Genomic DNA, 25,502 nt, shown 5'->3' with positions numbered 1-25,502 from the left:
AAACAACTCCTAGTGTGATGTTGCAACAAAGGCATACCAAGCATTGCAGACCCCTATGGGGACAATAAGGTTCAGAATTAGCTCCAAATTCTTCAGCTGGCGCAGGAGGTAAAATTTGGAATATTAGAAATATTCCAGATCAGCAATCTAAGAAACTTTTTTTGGAAGTTATGTATTAACTTTGGGTGCAGGCAAGTCTGGATTACTTTGCGATGAGGCCGATCATTAAATAATTAGATAGATATACAGAAAAATAACCTGTTGGCTGATGTACTTGAGGTGCCATTTTTCAAGGAATCACTGAATATAAAAAAATAATTTAACTAATACCTTTCTAGATGTTCAGTCACCCTCAAAGCACAGCTCTCGAGATGAATTAGAACTAGATTTTATTATCATGAACGTCATGAAATTCATTGTTTTGCAGAAGCTTTATAGGTGTAAAATTGCAATAAAATTACATTTAAAATGCCCATGATGGCGTGGGCTGAGTTCACAACTCTCTATAGACTTTTCCTGTCCTGTGCATTGGCACCTCCATACCAGGCAGTGATGCAATCAGTCAGAATGCTCTCCACGATATACCTGTAGAAATTTGAAAGTCTGGTGACATACCAAATCTCCTCAAACTCCTCTTAATTATAGCCACTGGTGATCCTTCTTCATGATTGCATCGACATGGAGGCTCATCGATTTTCAAAGATATTGACACCCAGAAATTTGAAGTTCTTAACCCTCTCCAGTCCTGACCTCTCGATGAGGACTTGTTTGTGCTCTCCTGCTATCCCCCTCCTGAATTGCCTTAGTTTTGCTAATGCTGAGTGCAAGGTTGTTGTGACACCACTCACCTACTGAACTATCTCACTCCTGTAAGTCTCCTCATTACCATCGGTGATTCTGCTGACAACTGTGATGTCATTAGCAAATTTGTAGATGGCATTTGAATTGTGCTTAGCCATAGAGTTATAGGTGTAGAGTGAGCTAAGCATGCATCCTTGGTTGTCAATGAAGAGGAGACGTTTCTAATTCGTACTGACTCTGATCATCTGATGAGGAAGTCAAGGATCCAGTGGCATAGGGAGGTACAGAGGCCCAGGTTCTGAAGCTTGCTGATCAGTACTGAGGGGATGATGGTGTTGTCAGCTGAGCTATAGGCAATTAAAAAGTAGCATGATGTACATGTTGCTGCTTTCACGGTGATCCAGTGCTGAATAGACAATAGGAGCTGGAGTAGGCCCTTCAGCCCATCGAGGCAGCACCACCATTTTACAGATCATGGCTGATCGCTACCATCAGTACCCCTTTCCAGCCTTATCCCCATAACCCTCAACTCCTTTGCCCACTAAAGTCTTATCTAACTCTCTTTTGAACATAATCAGCGAATCTGCCTCTACCACCCTCTGTGGCAGAGCATTCCACAGATTCACACTTCTCTGGGTAAAAAAATGTTTTCTCATCTCCGTCCTAAAGGGCCTACCCTGTATTCTTAAACTATGCCCTCTAGTCCTCGTCTCCCCCATCATTGGGAACAAGTAATCCGACTTCACCCTGTCTATCCCCCTGATAATTTTGTATACCTCAATCATGTCCCCCCTCATCTAAACTCCATCGGATACAATTCCAGTTTTTTTAGCCTTTCAGCATATGTCAACCCCGCCATCCCTGGAACTAACCTTGTAAATCTGCGCTGCACACCCTCTATATGGAGAGCCAGTGAGATTGCATCTACTGTGGAGCGATTGTGTTGGTAGGCAAATTGCAGTGGGTCCAGATCTTTATTTAGGTGCAAGTTGATTCCTGAAGCATTTCATCACAGTAAATGTGAGTGCTACTGGGCTACAGTCATTGAGGTTGATAGAGCCCTCTCTCACATTTCTTCTGTTTCTCACATATCTGCTCCAACTCTAGCAACCTCCAAGCAAAACAGAGCCTTCAGATGCTAGAATCAAACAAACAAACATAAGAGCCTTCAGATTCTGAAATCTGGATCAAAAACATTGTAGATATGGGGACTGTTTCACAGAGCATCTGTACTCTATGCACAGTGGTTATCCCAAGCATCTGGTTGCATTCTGACCTGTCCATCCTTGGCCTTCTTCACTGCCTGAGTAATATTGCTTGATCTGCTGAGTTCCTCTAGGAACTCAGTTTAATTTTGTTTTGCTCCCTATTCCAGCATCTGCAGTTTTTTTTTGTGATGGCCAATGAAATATTATCTTGAAAGGATTGTGTCCAATTTTCAGATAGCTGGGCCATGAAAATAACAATGGCTGATCTGTTTTTTAAAGTGATCCAGCTTGAAGGATTAAAAAAAGACAAAATGGACAAGGATAAATGAACCTGTGATAACAGATTCCTTATTTGAAAATATTAGACTCCCTTGGTGTTCAGGCCTCAAACCAAAAATCTTTTGCCTGTGATGTAAAATTATAATCACCGAAGCATGGCAAAATTGTGCTTCAGCTTTAATCTTGGTTCAAAGACAGATGGGATGGGATAAAGAATAATTGTGAATTGACACGATAATTAGGTTTTGAAAAGAATAGTGTATGTAGTTGAGCTCAGTATTGAGTAATATATATTACCCCTTTTTCAAACATTAACTTCCAGTCAGTTGGGAGTTCAAGATGTGGTAGCAATAATTGCAAATTCTTTAATCCAGTCAGAATGAAAGCACCAGCTTGATTACATTAACTTCATATATTTTAGATGGAGAATTTTACTCAGCTACAGCAAATAATTTTCTTGGTTCTGAGCCCATTCTGCTCCGTAGCCTGAAAAACAACCTGAGGACAGAGTATAAGACTTCATGGCTAAATGGTGAGCATCTCTTGTGTACTATACTAAACGATGCCAATGGGATTTTTTTTTGTTCTTCAGATTTTATTCATGATGTAGGAGGTGTGGGATGGAGAGTTGCACATGATTTGGTGTTTTGCGTCAACTGCTATCTGGAGTGCAATCTAAAGTGTGTGGGAATTTCATTCAAGGTTAAATACTAATACAAATAGACCTGATACCCATTATTACCACTTTAAAAATGTAATGAAACTAAACCTACTATTTTGTACTTTTGTGGATTAAACACTGGTTTGAGTAATTTCAGTTATCAGTGGTAATATTATAAAGTAAAAAAGTCATAATTATTCTGAATCATAAAAGCTGAAGCATGTAAAAGATGGTGAGCAATCAATGAAATTGCATCTTTATTAAGGTGACAGATAGCTGAGGAACGAACAGAAGTTCAAATGGGAGCAGAAGTAAGCATCTGGCCTGTTGATCCTGCTCTGCCTTTCAATAAGATAATGCTGATCTGACTGTAGTCTTAGGTCTACCTACCTGTCTTTTCCTCATAACCCTCAATTCCCTTACTCGATATAAAGCTAGGTCATAAATATATTTAATGGGGCAGCTTCTACTGCTTCCTTGAGCAGAGAATTCCATTGATTCACTGGAAAAAGCAATTCCTCCTCCTCTTCATCCTAAATCTACTCTGGAATCTTAAGGTCTGTCCTCTAGTTCTAGCCTTGCCTATTATAGAAACAACTTTCCTGCCACTTTTAGGCCTTTCATAAATTTATATTTCTAAATGTTAGCATTAATTAGCTTAGCAGTTAGCACAATGCTAACAACCCATGTTCAAATCCAACCCTATGTGTAAGGAGTTTTGTGCATTATCCCTGTGACCTGGATGGGTTATCCAGTTTCCTCCCACCCTCCAAAACATATGGGGTTGTAGGTTAATTGCATGTATTGAGAGGCACTGCTTTCAAAGTCTGAAATCGGCTTCTACCATGTTGTAAATATAAAAAAATAGAATAAAAGTCCCTTATTATTTTTCTGAATTCCAGACCCAGGTTACTCAGTCTCTCAGCATAGGCTAATCCTCTCATCACTGGAATCAACTTGGTGAATCTCCTCTGTACTGCCAGCATATGATTTCTCAAGTAAGGAGACTAGAATTGTATGCAGTACTCAAGGTATGGCCTCATCAGTACCCAAGACCAAGCTGGGGACCACAGTACACTTAAGTAAAAGCCTTGTTTTCTTTTCATCTCACATAACATAAATTTTTTATGTAGTCAGTAGGAGTGAAATATGGAAGAAACCAACTAAATTTGACTGCTTCACAGGGAAGGAGGCCATAAACTTTGAGCAGAGTTCTCGGGGAGCCACAGCCAAAGAAAGGTTGAGAGTGGCTGTCCTAGACCAGCTATTCTCAACCTTTTTTGGCTATGCCCCGCTTCAGAAGCCTTAAGCATAAACTTGAGGATGTGAAAACTTAATAAGAAGAACTTTTAAAAATATTTTTTATTAAATAAAACTTTTTCTGAGATCCTTGAGCTTGATGTTCCTGTTCAAATTTTTTGATATCAGGTCCCAAATTGGATGGTGGTGGTCAAATGTCACCTCTTGTGATATGTAGTCAGTTCCTGGAGCGTGTCAAGGAAGCTACCTTGCTGAATCTAAATTCAACTAAGCATGTTGAAGGAAAGGCAATGAAAAATATTTCAGCCTCTTCCCATAGTTTTGGAAATATATTCATAGATTAATCTTCACCCAAACATTTTTAAAAATTGATTAAAATTACAGCATGCAAGATCAATCAACCTCTTGAATTTCTGCATTAACATCAGTGGGTTGTCCTCAAATGGATCTAATATTCAATACAGGATATTTGGGCTTCACTGGTCATTAAATCTTTCCTGCAGATCTGTGTGTATATGCTTGAGGTGTTTTACATCAACAGTAATTAATGTCATTGTCCTTCACAGTCTCCGCTTTTGTGTTCAGATTTTGAAATTATAAAAATTTCTGACATCTCATTGCTCCAATAGACTTCAAGCTTTTTAAGGAAAGAAATAGTGGCTTCCTTACTATCAATGAAGTTATTGTGTTTACCTGTCAAGGTCTTATTCAATAAATTGTGTTTCATATATGCCAAAGAAAATATATCTGCCTTTACATCAATGTTTTTCTCCATGCTCTTTACGAGAAAGAAAGGAAAAAATTGGTACCTTTTCCTTTGGACAGCCACCACACCTCGGCATGTAGCAGCAGCATCTGGAAAGTTTGTCATTTTCTTCACACAGCTGTTGGGATAGACAGGGGATGTGATTTTTATAAAGTTTACAGTCTTTATGACAATTGAAAGTGAAGTATTTAAATGCCCTAAGTTTTAGCATCTAAGTGTCCTTTATGAATGATGCAATCAAGAGTAAAGACTGAAGATATAACATTTTACAGGTAGACCCTCTGTGATATTGTGATACACCCTCTGTATCATCCAACAATTGAAGCGGTGCCATCAATTGCACGGACAACTATGTTCTCAATTGGAATACTGTCCTCACTTATTTAATTCTTCTTTGAAAATAGTCAGTCCTTCAGTATCTGTTTTAATTCTTCTTGCAAACATCTCTTCCATCAGCTCATTTCCATTCCAGAATCTGGCATAAGACATGAGAAGAGCTTTGTTTTATTGCAGAGTGGCTTTGTCTAATTAAAAGGAGAATTTCTTGGATTGAAATGACAGTGGAATTACTGAAAGAAATTGCTTGAATAGTTTCTTTGGCATTTAAGTTCATGATGTCATATTATTATGGACACTGAAAGTAAAATAAGTGTCCAAGTAATGTTTTGAGCATTTCTACTTTTAGCTATATATTCACTTATCTTGCATGATGCAAGAAGACTCTTTTCTAATTTCTGTGACATTTTAGAAATCATCTGTCTTATCTCAATTATCTCAAAGGATTTTGAAGTTTATCTTCTCTTTATGTTCAGTCTCTAAATGTTGTTTCAGCTTGCTTGGCCTCATGCTTTCATTTGAAGATGTATTCAAACAAATCAAACACACAGACAGAAAAGGGTTTGCAGAGATGTAATGAAACCATACAATAAGTACTTCACCGAGTACTGCCAACATGTATTTTTTGCTAAGGAACTTGTGGGTAAAATTATTTCTGAAGGTAACAAAAATTCATTATTACAAAACAAAAGTACTTCTTGCAAGAGTTAGCTCAAAAGTCAGTTTAAAATTTATGGAAAATAATGAACAATACATATGTTCTTCAATAAAGCCTAGTAGAAGGAAAAATACATTCACTATTCATCACAAAAACTCAAAGGAAAATGAGGGCACTTATGGATGCAAGAAATATGGAAGGAAACTTTTCAACCTGCATGCTTATTTCCTTGAAATGAAACAAAAAAGGAAAATTACATGAAAGGTAATTCATAGTCAAAGCTGATTCCATGTCAGTCAAACACAATGGTGAAGCAAGAAATGCTCCAAAAACATTGTTAATTTTCTGCATTTATTGAGTTCCTTATGAGCTGTCTCCAAATGCCTCCAACCTTCAACAAATATCGTGTTGCTTGTAACTATATAGTAAAGCCTAGCAGCAAAGTCCTTTCATTCACCAAAAGACATTTAATCCATTCAGTTTCCATGCCCCTAAAGCTTGGGCCTCCCTTATTCATGATTTTAGTCCATGGCCCTCCTAAAATATGCTGTGGCCACCAAGGGAGCTGTATATCCCCCGATGGAAATGGCGGCCCTAGACAGTTGCAGTGGAACCTCCCTTGCTCCATCCAGTTTTCTTCTTTTGTTCATTCTCTCAACCCCTCCTCCAACTTGTTCCATCTATCCATTATTTCCTCCCCATTTGGTTTCACATCATCAATATAATTTGTTTTCGAGTTACATTACCTTATTTTTTCCCCTTTTTGTTTGTTAAATTTTTTTTGTATCATTATCTATACAATATCAATTTAATACACAACCCCAGATTTCCTACCTTCTGGCAGCTTTATTCCATTCTTGTTGTCAAATATTTTGAGCAGAACCTAATTTTATACACCTGGATGTGGTTCAAGAGAGTAAGGATGCTACCAACGAGGATGATGATAAGATCTACCTTTTCTTCAGTGAAACAGCTGTTGAGTTTGAATTCTACAACAAGCTACTGGTTTCAAGAATTGCTCGAGTATGTAAGGTAGGTACAGGCGATCCCCACTTTCGTGGGGAGGGTGGGGGCAGGATTGTAATTGTGTTCCAAGAAAACTGGTTGTATCATTGTCTATAATGTGAAGCGGTGACATCTGTAAATGCATCAAGAAACACAAGTTTAAAAATAAATTTGGTGTGGATTTATTTGATTGCTTTTGCATAAGTCTGTGTGAGCAAATTTTATTCCATATCTTCAGTTTTAGGGTAATGATTTGTGAATTTCTGTAATCCAATGGCCACAACATGGCTGTATTCATTTTTGAACTTGGCTAAATTCTGCAGTGCTTCGATTTTATTCTTAATGATAATGTAGCAGAGTTCTGCTGTGAGTTCCATGGTGAACTTCCACGTCTGAGCATGAAGTTCAAATCCTTTCCAGGTAAAATTAAACTCTGATTGGGCAGCCAAAAATATTTTTAAGTGTGGATGGACCAACAGGATTTAAACACATCCAAAATTTTAACACCAGTAAAATCAATAGCAACTATTAAGTAGGAAAAGGAGGGAGACAACTTGTATTAAGAAATGTGGAAAGTCATAAAGGAGACTGAAATGATAGCATGTATGAATGTGTTCCTTGTATTGACACATCAAACTTGATTCAAAATGTGTATTTTACACAAACAAATTGTGAATCAGTTTTAAATGTATTTTAAATTTAAAAAACAAGCCATGAAATTCGTGTTTTCCTGCAGCATCATGTTGCAAACATTCATATTATAACTATCTTACGACATTACTATTAAAAATAGTGCACGAAAAGTCAGGCACTGTCTTTGGTTCATTTATTATACAGGAATCTGATGGCAGCGGGGCAGAAGCTGTTCTTGTGCCATTGAATGCTTGTCTTTAGGCTCCTGTAGCTTTTTTCTGATGGTAGCAGAGTGAAGAGGGTGTAGTCTGGGTGGTGAGGTAGTTTTGAGACACCACCTAATGTAGATGTCCTTGATGCAGTGAGTTACTTACTACAATGTTTAGAGACAGAAAAAAAACAGAATTTTTCATATGTCTGATATTTTCACCAGTACCATATCAACATTAATTTCCTTCCTCAACCTACAGAATGGATTGGATAATCTACATGTGAAAGAGAATTTGTTTTTTTTTGTTGGGAGAGGTGGAGTTAAACATCCCCAATCTATTGCATGACTCTTGTTAATGTTTCAACAGAAATTGGATATATAGCATGCATATTCCTCAAAAATTGAAATTGGAAGGCTCAAGAATTCTAATGGTGACAAGAACCATAAGCATTGTAAGCTAGGGAAAAAGGAAAGACTTGCATTAATTCAGGCTTTTTCATCATCTTGTGACATAATGAAAAATCATAAAACTGAATCATTCCACTTGGTACCCTCTGGCATATCAATGCTAGAAGGCTATCAGTTGGACAGATTCAGATTTATTACTAAAGCTAATGATAAGAACTTGAAGTAAGTTTTTGATTCTTGCCTTTTTTTTATCTCAGGGGGATCGAGGTGGCCAACGAACTCTCCAAAGGAAATGGACCACCTTTCTGAAAGCCAGCCTAATGTGTTCTGCTCCTGAGATAAACTTTCCATTCAATGTCATTCAAGATGTCTTTGTGTTGAGGGCAGCAAACTGGAGAGACAATATTTTTTATACAGTTTTTACTCCACAGTGGTAAGAATAAACAGTGATATACAAGCCAAGCAAATTGTGTTGCTCAGATTTGTGTAATTAAAGTCAGGAATTAAAGGTTAATTGTTTTCTTGTTCTGTTTTTTTTTAAATTTAGTCATACAGTGTGATTACAGGCGCTTTGGGCCCATGAGCCCCTGCTGCCCAATTACACTCAATTGACCTACAACCCCCAGTATGTTTTGAAGGGTGGGAGGAAGCCGGAGCCCCTGGGGAAAACCCACGCGGTCATATGGGTAGCAGACAGACAGCATGGGATTCTAACCCAGGTCCTGATCGCTGGTGCTATAACAGCATTGGACTAACCGTGCCCCCCTATTGTTTATTCTTCTTCCCTCAACATTCACTTAATTTTTAACTTTTCCAAACAATATTACTATTGGCTATACAGGACATTTATAAAATTCTTTATGTTTCACAATTTTATACTGGATTTAATATTTTATTGATAAAATGATGAAGATATTTCTGTCAATCCCATCCATTATTGTCAATGGGAGGATGGTGATGAACCATCTTCTTGAATACATTCCCACAATGCTCACTCTTTTAGTCTGGGATATGATGGCATGTACAGGGTATCTTGTGAAATGAATGCTGCGTTATGATCTTAGAACATTCTGTGTCACCAGACTTAATGAGAAAAATTCCCCAAAATGCTCTTTTTTTTATATAAAAAGGGTACTGAAGAATAATCAATACCAGGAATTCCGTATTTACTTTATGTTTCCATTCTCACCCCTAAGATATTAATGACAATTTTAGTAGTCCAAATTCTGTCCTGATTAAGGATAATTCATTCAGCACAACTAGAGAATGGAACATGAAATCTAATCTCTTGGATTGATTGAAAAAAAGAATGTAAATGATCAACAGTTTTGCATTTTTAAGCCAGAAATCATTCTTATTTCTCCAGCAGTTACATCATATTGTACAGGGTAAGTATCACTCAGTGATGGAGAAGTTTATGATTATAATTCAATTCAAAAAGGAGGATTGCATTGACAATAAAAGATGTATGTTGGGGAACTGAGAGAGTTTAGGAAGCAAAAGTATCTGATCAAAAACTTTTTAAAAAAGCAGTCAAATAGATTGTTATAAAATGAGCAAAATATATAGAAAAGTGAGTAAATGTTTCTCCAATTTTGGAAGAAAGAAGAACAAAATAAAAATAATGTATGCTCAGCAGATGTAAAGCAGGAGATATTTCTTTCTTTTTTCTTCTTCTTTCTTTGGCTTGGCTTCACGGACGAAGATTTATGGAGGGGTATGTCCACGTCTGCTGCAGGCTCGTTGGTGACTGACAAGTTCGATGCGGGAATATAATAATCAGGAAATATTAGTTTAATGTTTGATTTCTCTTTCCAGTGAAAAGGGCACAATTGCTTAGAAATTATATTGCAGAAACAAAATCATAAATTCGCTGTTTGATCTTTATTGCCAGAGGTTGAGCTCAGAGAAGGATAGTGGGTGTTTGCTCAAGGTATCAGAGTCCAATATTTAGAGGATTGAGACTGAACACTGAAAAGGAACTATAGATTGTTTTTGATGTGGGATGGGATGTATGTTGGCAGAATCTTCATTTGGGAAGGGAAGAAGGTAAACAAGCAGAATGCCTATAAATTAGGAAACAAGGGTAAACAAAGGTTTGCTGTGGATTGGGTGGACAACAAAGTTTTGAGGTTGAAGGAGTGATAACCAACAAGAAGAAGATGCCGGTTAAATTAATTTTTAAATTTTTTTATTTACAACATGGTAGAAGCTGATTCTGGCCATTTAAACTCCAGATGCCCAATTACATCCAAATTAACCTACAGGCATATGTGTTTTGGAGGGTGGGAAGAAACCAGAGCACCCAGGGAAAACCCATGTATGGGGAGAATGTACAAAATCCTTACAGACAGCGCCAGATTCAAACTGTCTTTGTAATAGCCGAATGCTAACTGTGCTGCCCAGGTGGGTGACAGCAATAGGGTGAGGAAAGGAACATTGCAGCAGTGCAGTTCCATTCAGCAGTGTGATGATGGGTGACCTTAGCACAATGTGAACCAAATATCCCTGTGATGCACATCATGGTAAGTGCTCAGTTGGATTTGATGCAAAAAGAACTAAAAATGGCCATTACTTTCTATCACTGAGATAAAGAATCAATTTTCTATTGAATTATACTGATAAAATTAAGTTATTGAATTTTCAATCAAATAAATGCATCTGAATTTCTGGAGTGCCAAGGACCAATGACTAATAAAACTAGAACAGTTAATATCACTGAAGAGAAAATACTTGGGAAATAAAGATTACTGAAGCCAGCAAATCGTCATATGAATTCCCAGGTTTCTAAGAGATGCAACTGAGGAAATGGTAAAGGGTGAGCAAACATTTTCCAAAATCCATCAGGCTCTATAATAATTCCTTTAATAGTTTGCAAATTTAAGGGAAAGATAGGTAATTTGCAAAAAAAAAGGATTTTACTAGGATTAAGGGGAATGATTGAATTTGGTATATATAGATTTTGAAAAGGCTTTCAGTAAACTTCTAAACTAAGATTACTACATAAAATGTCTCACACACTGATATCACATATATTAACATGTATAGCAATTTAAGGGGGAAAAAAAGTGAAGGAATAACTGGGTCATTTTCAGTCTGCCAAGCTGTGACTAATGGAGGGCCATAGGGATCAATAGTTGGCCTTCAACTAATCCCAATATGTTGTCATGATACAGCTGAAAGGACAGCATTACTTAAAAGTTCAATGATAAAAAGTTAGATGTGAGAAAATATAGAGCTGCAAAATAATAGAGTGAAGAAATGAGGAAGACGTAAATATAATATGGGAAATGCAAGGTGGCTCACTTTGGTAGGAGGAATAGAACACTTTTTTCTAAAAATATCAATTATACAGCAGAATTGAACATGTAGAGCAGTGGTTCTCAACCTTTTTCTTTCCACTCACATCCCACTTTAAGTAATCCCTCTGCCATCGGTGCTCTGTGATAAGTAAGGGGTTGCATAAGATGGTATGTGAGTGGGAATGGAAGGTTGAGAATCACTGCTCTCGACCCAAATGTTACTGAAATATTTTGCTTGAGAAAAATTTCCATTGGCCCATTCCCTTTGGAGTTCTGAAACCGTGCACCTCACGAGTCAATGAGGGATGATGAAAACGGTGGTTATCAAGCTTTTTCTTTCCACCTTAAGCAATCCCTTACTCATCACAGTGGACCTATGGCATAGGGAATACTTAAAGTGGGATGTGAGTGGAAAGAAAAAGGTTGAGAACCATTGATGTAGAACAAATAATTAGAATAGTGACCCTTTATTGCCAGGGAGTTAAAGATTGAGAAAGAAACACTGAATTCAACTTTATGGGGATTTGCTTTGGTGAATCAGACTTGAAGCCCTGGTTGATGACTTAAATTTTCCTTCCAATAAAAATGAGTACAATTTCAATGTCCCACTTGTTAGATCAGTTAAACAGCACCAACCAGGAATAATGACTGCTTTCCAACTTTTTGTTCTTTTTTCAGCTATCCAACACTTGCAGTATTTTATGATTTGCTACTTTGCTTCGCTTGTCTCAACCATTTATTACAGTATTATTTTTACTTTGCAAATGCCAATTTACTTTGAAAGTGTTGACTTGTTCATCTTTCAGCAAGGAACCAGTCAGACCAAACCTGGAGAACATCTTACAGTGTGTTTGTGCGAGTGATTCTCTTTGGTTGGTGGGGGGGGGGGGGGGTGCGGGGAAAGAGTGTGACTTGAGTGGAGAGAAAAAAAAACTATTTTGCATTTATCTCACGAATCAATAAACTTCAGAATTATCTAATGTCATCATTACATTAAACATGAGATAAAGTCTGTCAGTAATTAATAATAGGGATAATATTAGAGAAAATTGTGTTCATCAGGAATTGTCCGATGATAAAGCTACAATGTAATACTTGATTGTTTAGGGGAAAACAGGACATTTCTGCAGTTTGTGCCTTCAGAATGTCAAAAATTCAGGAGGTGTTCAATGAAGGAAAATTCAAGTCACCTATAACAGTGGAACAATCTCGCATCAAGTGGGTGATGTACAGTGGAACAATTCCTGTCCCTCGGCCAGGTGCTGTAAGTATGAAAATTTTCCTTGAATGGAAATATATCTTCATATTAATTTAAGAGTTGGAGTATTTTACAGAGCTTTCCCACATTATACTGGATGTTTATTTTTTTCACGTTACGAGGAATAATTTTGAATTCATCTGAAAAGGTGATTTGAGTTGTTCAAGTGAACCAGTACGGACTTGAAGGGCCGACATGGCCTGCTTCCGTGCTGTAAACGGTTATATGGTTATATGGAATGAGTTCCGGTATTGATTTATTCCACTGCTGAATACTTAGGATGCTTTCCCAGGAATGAGGCATGAATGGAATCAAACACCAAAAGGGGCTATTATATCTTTATACTAGCCATCTCTTCTTTCCACATTCAGTCTTATTCTGAATATTTTATTTTTAGAATTTTAAATCAGCTTGCAATCAAAACAAAGAATAATCAAAAAGATCAATAAATATTAAACAAAATAATACAAATATCGGTCCTCATTCGATATTTAAAAAAGTGAGAAAAAAGAGTCAACATGTGATTTAATTATTATAAACAATAATACTACAGAAATGCAAATTCAATATCAATGATGAACCAAAGGGAGAAAAAATAGAGAGGAAGAAGAACAAAATAAGAGGAACCCTTCCACCCCACCAAGAAACAAGAAAAGAGAAAGAATAAGAAAAAAAAAGATTGGCTTCACTTAGGATAAACCCCATTCCCATAAAGGGATAAATAATCTGACTTAACTAGGGTCCTCAATGCTACGAGCACCGGGGGGTGAGGGGGAGGGGGAGAAGTGACAGGAGGGGGGGAGTTGTTAAAGATTCCACATTCAGTCTTGATGCAGGGTCTCAATCTGAAATATTTATTATCTCTCTCCACCCACAGATATCTGACCCACTGAGTTCCCACCACAGTTTGCTGTTGCTCCAGATTCCAGCATTTGTATTCTTTTACTCTCTGTTTAGTATGTGTGTTTCATAGGCCAGGGCATTGAGTGCAAGAGTTGGCATGTCATGTTGCAGCTGTACAAAACATTGGTTTGATGGCATTTATGTCTAGTTCTGGACACCACACTACAGGAAGAATACAATAGAATTAGAGAGGGTGCAGAAGAGATTTGCCAGGATGTTATCTGCAATGGAGGGCTGAGGTAAGTTTTTTTTCCACACTTTATAGAAGTTTGTAAAATTTTGAGGAGCCTACATAGGTGGTTGGAGGCTTTTTCCAAGGGCAGTGATGTTTAGAACTCGAGGATGCATGAAAGGAGAAGAAAGTTAAAGGAGATTTGAGTGGTAACTTTAGCCACATAAAGGTGGTGTTTATCTGGAACAGGCTGCCAGAGCAGGTGGTAGAAGTACGCAATTCCAACCTTTAAAATGCATTTGGACAGGTGCTTAGATAAGAAAGGTATGGAATAATGAGGACCTAATGCACACAAATTGACGTTGACATCGTGGTCGGCATGGACAAAGTGGAAAGAAAGATCGTGTCTGTGCTAATAAATTTTCTAAATTTTCAACACTTTCAAAGTAAATTCTATAGTAACAAGCTGAACTGAGAGTGGAGATGGAAATTTTCAGCACGTCCAATAGGTGGTGATGACAGGATCTGGTCAAACTACATGTGGAGTCAGTGCTGCCTGCATCCAGCATTGGATACACTAATAGTGCTGGCCATAATGAAAGCAGGTCCAGATCTGGCTGTACCATTCACCAGTCTGTCCACTAACGGCCGTCACAGGCAATTTTCCATATCCAGACTTATTATTATCATTATTAGGGGGAGAGCCAGGTCCCTTTTTACCATGATCCTGGCACAACAAAGTGCAAGGAAAGAGCTTATTTCGATACAAAGGTATTTTATGGGAAATCATACCTTTCCAACCTATTTTATTCCATAATTCAATTAAATATTTCAAAATTGGTGGATCTTTTGTATCTATTAATAATTTTGAATTCCTTTTAAAATAAATTCTTGTATAAATTTTTCATCTCTTTTAGTTAACTATATCTTAGCCCACACTGGGCAGATTTATTATAATTTTGAAAGTGTGCAAGTTGTAAACTGCCTAATTTAAATTTCCAAGTTAAAATTAGTTTAAAATTAATATTAACTGTATATCAAATTAGATTTTTACAATTAGCTTCAGCTATTTCTAGGAAATGTGCAGCTATTATTTGGAAATCAGATATGGATTTAGGAATGCAAAGATGGCATACTGAATTGAAATCTTGTATTCCTCTTGAAAAAAAAACATAGTTTATGTGATAAATATCATTTTCTTCTGAAAATGTTGTTTCAAGATTTAAACTCTCAATAGCTCATCCTGGTGGTTATTTTCAGTTTCACAGTGGTTGATTTGAATTGGTGTATGCATTTTTGAAAATCTCCTCTGTTCTTTTTAGGGGGTACATGGGAGGGATGGAAGAGGGAGTAGGATTATATATACCACATGTATTGTTTTTTAATATATGATTCATTATTAATTGAAATGTAATTATGGTTTAAAACTTTTAAAATAAAATATTTTAAAAAACCAAAGTGCAGCAACAAAAAGGAAGAGGTTTGTTCTGGATTTATAACACAGAGGTACACAACCTAAGAGGATGTCTTTTTTAAAAAAAAAAGATGTACAAAGGGATATATGTCAATTAGTGTTTGGACTGGAGGACCAAGAGTGTTGCATCAAATCCATGCTCTGTTGGGAAATATTAAGCAGGTTCTTGATTCACTGTGGTTATAAATTTGGGTTGATCATGAGCATTGAACTGAAAGTTCACATTTAGATCCATTGAAGTCACTGAAGATCAACCTATGACTGATTATCTGGCACTTTTTTTAAAACACAAATTACCAAAGACTAATATGTATCCTATAACTTTTTTTTCTTCTCATTTTCTATTTGAGCAGATGAACCGATCTATGGTAGGTACAACTTCACAAAAGATTAACTCAACCAGTCAAACCTCATTTACAACTTGGTGTAAACGTTCATTGCATGCATACAAATCCAGGATGTGTTTATGTGTAATACATTCTTGCAGACCAGTGATTAGTTATCAGAACCATAGCCCTGGTGCTTTACTACTGTGCCAAATGTGATAGTTTATTTGATTTCTCATGTAATTAATTCAGCAGAAATCAACCATCTCAGACAGATCATAAAAACTGGAATCTTTCTATAAATTTCTGAAGTAATAGCTTGTCTTACACAATATTGTGAGTTAATTATCTAGAGTAATTTTCTGTCCAGCTGCATTTTGGAAATTTGTGCTATTAAATCAAATCTGAGCATTTAAGCCAAAAAATTTAATATATAAAATAAAACAAATGAAGTTTGATCATTGATCATTTTAGCAAACTGTACCAAAAGGTCTAAAATATGAAGAATATCAGTGAAGTAGCTTGAGCAGAAAATGTCATATTACTGTACACAGGATCAATGTACAGATCCAATGAAATTCTTGCTCCAGCCAACTACAATAGTAAAAATTAAATTACCTCAGTATGCTAAGACATAAAAAATATAATAAATATCAAAAGATAGATACATAATATTCATAGTTGACATTAGTGCAAGTAAAGAAAGTGACATTTCAATAGAGCAGACAGATCCTTTAGCAATATACCAAACTGTAAAGACCGGAAAAGTTATTCAGGATTGATCAGACATTTCAAGTTGTGAATGTGACATTTTGTCTCAGGCTCCTTTGATTTGGATTGGGGAAATTCACTTGTTTTCCACACCTGAACCCTCATTGACTCTTAACTTTGAGCTCAGATGTGTGATTCTTGAGTGCAGTAAAATTCTTGCTTCGTTCTGATTCCACAGAAGAAGCCCTACAGCATTCATTGTGCAGATTCTTACAAGAACCACTGTTTGCTCACATGACAATCCTCTAATTTGAGCCCAGCACCTTCAATCGATGAGAATGCTTCACTTTAGTACAAAGAGAAAAAAGGATTGTATCCAACAATACTAACTCTACCTAATTTTTACAAACAATGTTTCGATCTTATCTTAAGGATTTTAAGTTTGTAACAATTGAAGGCTCAACTAATCCAGCAACTTTTATGTTTTTCCCAGTGTATCAACAGTAATATCCGTAAGAGTGGCTTCAAGACTTCCCTCGATCTGCCAGACAAAACACTCCAGTTTGTTAGAGATCACCCTTTAATGGATGATTTAGTAACCCCCATAAACAATCGACCCAAATTAGTGAAGCAAGGTGTGAAGTACACCCAGATAGCTGTGGATAGAGTTATGGCTGCAAACCTGAAAGAATATGATGTTCTTTTTCTGGGAACAGGTAAATTATTTTCTGTACAATTAAGTTATTTTCTGTGGAAATACTATACTGCCAATCTGGTTTTACAATGTTAAACTGACATTTACATTTTAATTGTTCATCAGAAAATGCTACCTTACTATGGATTAATTGCCTCCTTGGAGAATGACTTACAAAAGATTTGAAACTAGTTTACTCAGAAAGTTTGCCTAATTTTCCTGTATTATGCATTATATTGACTGACACTAGACTTCATTTATTGATTCACTTAAATTATGATAATAAGATTACTGTCATGCCCATTGTACAATGCATACTGTACGTGCACAGAAATTCTTGCTTCAATCCAACTTTATTTAAAAAAACTACAACACAGAAAATAGGCCATTTAGTCTGTGCCGACCATCTCCCACTAGTCCCACTGATCTTCTCCCATTCCATACCCCTCCAGACCTCTCCCATCCATGTATCTATCCAATTTATTTTTAAAACACGAGATCGAGCTCGCATTCACCATATCAAATGGCAGCTCATTCCCACTCCCACCATTCTCTGAATGAAGAACTTCCCCCAATGCTCCCCCTTTGAGCTTAAAATTATGACCTTGCATATTTATCTCTCCCAGTCTAAGTGGAAAAAGTCCACTTGCATCCATTCTGTCTATACCTCTCATAATCTTGTAAACCTCTATCAAATCTTCCCTTATTCTTCTTCGCTCAAACTCAACTCCTGATGACCTTGCAACATCCTAGAATATCTTCTCGCCTCACCAATATCTTTAACAACTTCAACAAAACATCCAAACTCTTATACTCAATACTTTGATTTATAAAGGCGAAAATGCCAAAAGCTTTCTTTACAACCCTGTCCACCTGCAATGCCACTATTAGGGAACAATGTATCTGTATTCCCAGATCTCTTTGCTCCTCTGCACCTTACCATTTACTGTGTATATCCTACCTTGGTTTATCCTTCTAAAATGAAACACCTCACAGTTGACTGTATTAAACTCCATCTGCCATTTTTTTGGCCTATTCTCCCATTTGACCAGATCCCTCTGCAAGCTTTGAAAATCTTCCTCGCTGACCACACTGTCTCTCATCTTTGTGTTATCACAGGCTCATCACAGGCCTCCAGTCTGAGAAGCAACCATCCACTACCACTTTCTATTTTCCCCCACCCAGCCAATTACGAATCCAGTTTACAACCTCTCCATGGATACCTAGTGTCATAACCTTCTCAACTAACCTCCCATGTGGGATCTTGTCAAAAACTTTACTGAAATCTTTTAAACTACAATATAAAACATAATTTGAATTGAAATTAGACATTAAATACAAAAGATAATGGATGATAATATTCACAGTCATTGTAGTGCAAGAAAAAAAATGAATTTGCAGTAGTGCAGATAGTCCTTTTATGGTGTTGGAGAAGATTATGATTAGTGTAATAAGAGGAGGATCAAGAGCCTGATAGCTGTTGGAACCTTGAGGTGCTGGTCCTCAGGGTTCTGTATCTTCTGCGTGAAGGTAGCAATGAGAAGAGGTTGTGACTAGTGAGATGGGAGCCCTTTATGATGATGGCTGCCTTCCTGAGGCAGCGCCACATGTAGATATCTTCAATGGATGGGAGGTCAAAGTCTGTGATGGGCCTGCATTGATTAAAGAGTGTTCATCCTGACATTTGGGTAGTAATTCACGTCTACAAATAAATGTTAAAAAAATATATCTCATTTTTTACAAGTATATTTACCAATAACCAATTTGCCTCCATTAAGCCATTTAGAATGGGTTGCAAGCAAAACATGGCTCGTGCTACACCACTTTAGTGCTTAATTCTCTCTTGTGTTAATGGATTTGTCATTTTACTGATGAATCACTTATGCTGTGGGTAGCTTTTGATAACTTTTTGTGGACTCATTAATTTTCTATTGTCCGTGTTTTTGGTTGCATTATTGATTTTTTTTAAAGATGCTTTTACTCAGAAAGGACTGCAATTTTCTGCTGTGTAAATACAGCCAAGAGAAAGTGGGGACTACACAAGTTTGACTCCTGAGTTTTCCAAGTGGGAATCTCTGGGAACTGATTAGAGATGGTTGTAACTAGTATTTATATTTATTCCATGATGTAAAACAATGTCCCTGACATACAAGGAATAAGTCACAAATCTTTTCTATTGACTTTAATTAAATCATTAAATTAATTTATGAAACCTGGTTTCCGATTTAAGAGAGCATGTCCAAATCATTTATCTAGGCTTGGGTAGAACAACATTAAAACAGATAATTGTGTCACTATGTGGTAACTTTGCACAAATTGAATGTTGCATTTCCTTTATTACAATAATGACTGCACTTACAGAATTCATTGGAATGTTCTGCAATGGATGTGAAAGACACTGGAGAAATGTAGCTTCTTCCTAAATCAAGTAGTTGTATTGCAAAACTGTGCTCAAATTCCCTATGAGATTGGAGAGTTAAAGTCACTGGCAAGTGGAAGGAAACTACAGAGGGTCCCAAGGAAGGAATTTGGTTAAGTTCTTCCTGGAACGTGTATGCAAACATTAAAAGTGTTCTTTGCAAAATTGTGCTATATTGGGCCTAATAATGCATTCTGTTTCACCCAGAAGCTACATAACCTCCCAGGATCTGGGGAAAAAGGGATAATTAAGAAAACAAATCTTGAAAATTTCTTACATTCTCCTCAGGTGATCAAAACTAGTGCAGGAGAAAACTTTAGCTGTGATTAAAAAATTATATAACTCCTGCCCCCTATATTGGGAGATCTCTATCCAGACAGAAAGAGAACAAGTTTCACTTAAAGGAGCTTAAAAACTGGGTTCGCCGTGGGTCTACTAATCTCACAAAATAAGTACATTCTGATTCTGTCTTTTCAAAATTTGAGAAGAGGACCCCGATCTTTTTCCTGACCTATCTGTCTGCACAAATCTGATCAAATCTTTTCATATGACATTAAGTCCTGCACATTTATTGATAACAAGATTGCCATTTGTATCCACTGTCCATGATAAAGATTCAAATGGAATAAGTTCATGTGTTTAAAAGTAACTACCACAGTACTGGCAATTTTCTTTTCTTTTTCTTTGCTCTTTAGTTCCTCCTTTTTGGTGAAAAGAAACCAACTCATAGGCAGGTGATTGGCAAAGAAATTACCATGAGGCCCAAGATTTGTTGGTTTCATTAAATTTAGTATAATGAAAAGAAGCAGGTAATTAGACCAGTGGTTCTCAACCATTTTCTTTCCACCCACATACCACTTTAAATAATCCCTATGTCATCGATGCTCTGTGATTAGTCAGGGATTGCTTAAGGTGGTATGTGAGTGGAGAGGGAAAGTTGAGAATCACTGCTCTAGACCAAATTATTACTGGAATATTTTGCTTGAGAAAAATTGTCATTGGTCCATTTCCTTTGGAGTTATGAAACCATGCATATAACAAGTCAATTAGGTAGGATTAAAACAGTGGTTTTCAAACTTTTTCTTTCCTCGCACATTCCACCTTAAGCAATCCCTTCCTAATCACAGAGCACCGATGGCATAAGGAATACTTAAAGTGGTATGTGCGTGGAAAGAAAAAGGTTGAGAACCACTGCATTGGATCAATTCCAGTTTTGTGGCAGAACATGGGCCTCATTACTTCTGGTTTGAGTTTAACAAAGGTTCAGTGGAGTGAATTATAATGTTGGGGATACACCATAAAATTCAATTATAAGGATGTATTTCTTCATGATCATATTCAAAATCTGCATGTTAATGTACCGTGTTCTTTTCTAGATAATGGATACCTACATAAAGCCCTGAGCTTGGAAAGTGAAATGTTTATTATCGAGGAGGTGCAATTGTTTCTTTCTGAAGAACCAGTACAAAACCTACAACTTTCTTCCAAAAGGGTATAACAAGAAGTCAAATATTTTTGCTTTTGTGGTGTTCTACTTTGAATATGTATTTCATTTAACAATGTATCAATTTCACAACTTTTATTTGTCTCCAAGGGTCAGTTGTACGTTGGGTCCCCATCACTGGTGGTACAGGTGCCTGTTGCTATTTGTACTCAACATCTTAATTGTTTGGACTGTGTACTGTCAAGAGACCCTTACTGTGGGTGGAATAAAACTACAAGCCAATGTGTTTCCATTTCAAAGAAAATAATTAATAGCAAGTGAGTAAATCATGTAAGACTATGAATATTTTGTGCCAGATTTTTAAATTAATTTGTCATTATTTGGAGAAGTAGACCTACCATTGATAAGGTTAGGTCTGGTTAAATGAAGAACTTTTTTATTTGTGGATGCTGTGTTTTTTGTATAAGGGTTTTGATTTAATATTTATTTTTATCTTTAGGAACATAGTTCAGAATATAGAGAATGGAGATCCTTCAAAATGTCCTAGCCATGGTATGTTCTGTAGCTATATGGTATGCTCCATAGATATGGCTTAAATTCTGTGTTGTCCTTGTCTTCCACCTTCCTGCCTCATCAACATCACCCAGAGCTATTTCCTCAAAACTCAGAATTTGTGTATATTTAATTTTGTACATTTCAGGTGGTTTGCCAAAGGAGTGACATAATTCTGCAAACAAAATAATGTTAAGTTACAGATGTTTTAAAATGGACCATCTAACTACAGTGCAGAGTCTTGCTCAAAAGAAATCAGTTTTTTCTCTGCATTGAGCCTTCAACTTGGACAGGGTTTATGCAATGTGGTCCAGTTTCCTTCCAAAGAAATGCTAGCAGATTATTTACCAACTGTAATTTGCACTTGGGTGTAGTTATGAGGCAAAAAACAAAAAAAGGGAAGTGGATGAACATAAGAAAGACAAAATATTGCAGTGCTATAGGGAAATAAGGAAATAGGATGATAAAGATTTCTCTGCTCAGAGCTGACAGGGCCCCAAGTAGTTGAATTGTCAATGCCTTTGTAACATTAACACCTGCTTGATTGATCTATGCTCTGTTAAAAGAGGTTCTATGGTAGTGGTAGTGTTACGAGCCCAAAGGTCCCTATTTTAATCAACTTTAAGCATGAAAATAGAATCAAACTTTAACTTAATTTATCATTAAAAAGCCTGCATGCAATGATAGAAATTGCATCTTTTAAAATTATTCTTAATTAATACTCAATGTACACCTCCATTTTGCTTATCCAGTTTATTTTCTGGCTCCTTCATCAGAATAACAAATTGGATTGTTCTGCCAGTAAACCATCTCATACGCATTTAGTTATTGGGCCAAGATTTGACAATTTGCAACATTAAAAGGGCTAAAATCTAGCAAAACCTTGAGACAATAGGTTCTGTATCTTTTAGCCCAGAAAGGATAGAATCAGATGGGATTCTGCAGTCTTCCATGTTGCAAAGTGCATCTGTGATATCTAGATCTGACTGGGTGCATGTAAAATAATATAGTATACTGTTGAGATCTGCACATTAAAAAGGTACATTTGGCAAAATTGCACTACATCTGTTAGAATTTTTACCCATTTTGAAGTAAATTTTCATGATTTAAAAAATGATTATATCAATAATAATTTGCTGATATTAATTTTAACACAAATATTCTCTTGTTCAGAAATATATAAAGTGGAAAAGCAAAAAATTCTTCCTGGAAACAACATGGTTTTGCATTGTAACCCTATGTCTAACTTGGCTCAACTGCAATGGTTACACAAAAATAGAAAAATTCCAGCAGATTCAAGATACATTCACTTCAGTGATGCATTATTAATTCTGAATGTTTCTGCAGAAGATGAAGGACAGTATGATTGCCTGTCTGTTGAATCAGTGGCTGGGAAAACACTTTCACAGATAACAGCCAGCTATTTTCTTCACTTTTCGTATAAACATAGATTGGATCAAAATCCACTTCCAACAAAGATGCTTTTTGGTGTGAAATCTGCCAGTGAGCCAACTTTACCAGGCAACAGTGTTCGCATGGGTAACTTGCCAATAATACAAAATTACCTTCAAACAGAATTAACATTGAAAGGTTTCCTGGTACTCTTTATCATGATGTTCATACTTCTTCTCGCATGGAATATTTATAAAGGTCATGTACCGATACTATTGCGGCCATCTGGAAATGGAAATACAATAAGAGCATCAGCCATCATTTTGAATAATTCGATGCCACAGCTGGAGGAGAAAACATCAGTGTCAGAAAGTATTCAACTAAAGGGTGCACTAAGTAATGTTGATCTCCCACTTACAAGTTTCACCAATCCAAATTCACTTGAGAACAGCAACAATAATTCTACACCACCAGAGAATCCTAACTCCAGCTGTGCTAGGCCATTGCTTGTTCCTGATGAATTGGAATACATTGATGCCGATCAGACTGAATCAAAAACATGAGCCTAATTAAATGTTATTGATGCTTTGGAAAATCCACATGCCTTGAATATTGGATAATGCAATGTAGCCCTTTCCATCCTGTCTCTGACCCTTCCTCCCACCCCCGCCCTCCCAATTTGCTCCTATCACCCACAGAGATGCTTTTGTCAGAGAGTCTGTTTTATCTGGACTAATTTAATGTGGAAAAGAAAGCCATATGATACATTCAGTAATGGAGTGTACATTGTATTCTGTTAAGTATATTTCACCCTGGGAGAAAAGTAATGATTCTTGGATCTCTATTTTTTTTTAAAAAACTCTACAACTTAAAAATGTGCTTTGAATAGAGAGGTACTATAGGGTTAGCTGCACATTGATCATTTCGTCCCAACATAGTTGAAAGACTATGAATTGTCAAAAAGAATACCACATTGTTGCCTTAATTCTCATACCATACACGTGGTGAGTTTTACTGATCTCTTGGCATGTGGAATCACTTAATTTCTCTTTGTGTTTTGTGAAAATATTTATTATACTGTGATTGAATCTTCTGTTTTTCTTAAGTTTTAGTCCTTCTATTTAGTATTGGAATGTATGTGATTAATGTTTACCATTCATATTATCAGTGAATACACATTTATAAAACTTAGTTTTATGATTGTTTGGCACAATATGATCATTAAGAAATGGAGAAAATCATTGCTTAGCACAATTATTAGTTCAATCCCCAGTGTCTTATCACATAGCCTAGTGTTTTCTTCCAATGATCTCTTGAATGCATTTTCACAACCCATGCTAGCTTGTTAACCACTCTCAACACTCCTTAACACTTTGAATTAAATTGTTTTGTCTTTTCTTTTGTATAGACCTTTGGTAACCACAAACAAGACACCCGAGATCCAACAGTGAATCCCCACATTTTCTGGCATTGTTAAATAGGGTAGAAAGTCCAAAAATATTCAATGTCCAAGGATTTGTGTGATTTCAACTAAAATACCATTTGAAGGGGTTGTTTACATTTTTTTGTTTGCACTTTAGTCTAATGCTCCTGATCTTTGGGCACTGAATGCAGAGGGACATGTTTGTTAGACTGTGATCCAAGCAAAAGGTTGTTGAGCTATTCATCTATCCCAACTACCTGCTCTTCCAACATTATTTTCTGTATGGATGGTCCCAGAGGGGAAGTACATAATATATTTTACCTTCTGTAACTGGTTATTGAGAACGACATTTAAATTGATCACTGTTTCAGTTTCTTAAGGGATCAATCTGACTTGTACAATCAGTCACGTGCTTATATTACTGGAGAACTGGGCAATGAGCTGTGGTTCCTGTTCCTTGTTTTACAGAGATTTCTGCTGGGATATTTGCTTAGGACAAGATCAGACTCAGTAGGCCCTTCTATCCTGGTTAATATTTAATTATTTTTATTCTAGTGCCTGAAGTACAGGTGATTGAGTGAGGTGTAGACACTTTTATCACAGAGAGAGTCAACATTTTCAGGAAATTAAGGCAGAAAATAGGCAGAAAAAACCCTCCCCCCCCAAAAAAAAGAACTGCATGGAAATGTATTGGTTGGATTAATATATTTAATATTTTGCAGTCTTTATGTAAACTTAGCTTTGCCCTCAATTCTTCCTATCTTTGATCCATTCTAATCAGAACAAGTTTTAACAGTATATAACACTGGACAACATTTTTTTCCAAAAGGTTTGCTTCTTGAATAAAAAAGTGGGGATTATGAGAGATAACTTCAAACTAAACACAAAGATCATTTCAGATTTGCTGTATCGCATAGGAACTTGGAGAAACATTGCATTAGCTGTTATTGACTTTAGTGTGTTTAATCGCCTAATGATGCTGACACATTGGTTTTGTTCAACTGACCTAAAATTGTTTTGCCACTGATTTGATACCTCTCATGTCAGTGTCCAACAATAGTCGGCCAGCACTGATGGATTCCACTTGCCCTGATACCATTTTTCCATGGGCGCAACGTACTGATAAAACATTTCACCATGTTTGTCACTGACTGCGCCAAGATCAACAGGGAAGAAGTTTAAGTGCAAAGGCAGAAAATGAATTTT

General features: G+C 36.5%; 1 protein-coding gene and 1 long non-coding RNA gene across 15 annotated transcripts in view; one reads left to right on the top strand and one right to left on the bottom strand.

Moving 5' to 3' along the window:
* Positions 1-24,064, top strand: part of LOC138758711 (semaphorin-4E) — a 55,358-nt gene extending 31,294 nt beyond the window's left edge. For all 14 annotated transcript variants that reach the window (XM_069928040.1, XM_069928046.1, XM_069928044.1 and 11 more), the window contains 9 exons: positions 2,710-2,820; positions 6,850-7,001; positions 8,484-8,659; positions 12,636-12,792; positions 16,866-17,088; positions 20,862-20,977; positions 21,080-21,246; positions 21,429-21,481; positions 22,655-24,064. In XM_069928040.1, coding sequence (XP_069784141.1) covers positions 2,710-2,820; positions 6,850-7,001; positions 8,484-8,659; positions 12,636-12,792; positions 16,866-17,088; positions 20,862-20,977; positions 21,080-21,246; positions 21,429-21,481; positions 22,655-23,436 — 1,937 coding nt within the window. In that variant the 3' untranslated portion in view covers positions 23,437-24,064. The remainder of the gene's footprint in view (positions 1-2,709; positions 2,821-6,849; positions 7,002-8,483; positions 8,660-12,635; positions 12,793-16,865; positions 17,089-20,861; positions 20,978-21,079; positions 21,247-21,428; positions 21,482-22,654) is intronic.
* Positions 1,717-23,159, bottom strand: LOC138758712 (uncharacterized). Its single transcript, XR_011354391.1, has 3 exons — positions 23,047-23,159; positions 5,019-5,093; positions 1,717-1,939 (listed from the first exon to the last, which is right to left on the bottom strand). It is a non-coding gene; the product is annotated as an uncharacterized lncRNA (long non-coding RNA).
* Positions 24,065-25,502: the final 1,438 nt, after the last annotated feature.

This window comes from Narcine bancroftii, chromosome 3 (genome assembly GCF_036971445.1).
Source record: "Narcine bancroftii isolate sNarBan1 chromosome 3, sNarBan1.hap1, whole genome shotgun sequence".
In the NCBI taxonomy this organism is placed as follows: domain Eukaryota; kingdom Metazoa; phylum Chordata; class Chondrichthyes; order Torpediniformes; family Narcinidae; genus Narcine; species Narcine bancroftii.
The sequence above is the reverse complement of the archived record's forward strand: the minus strand, read 5'-3'. Positions and strand labels throughout refer to the sequence as shown.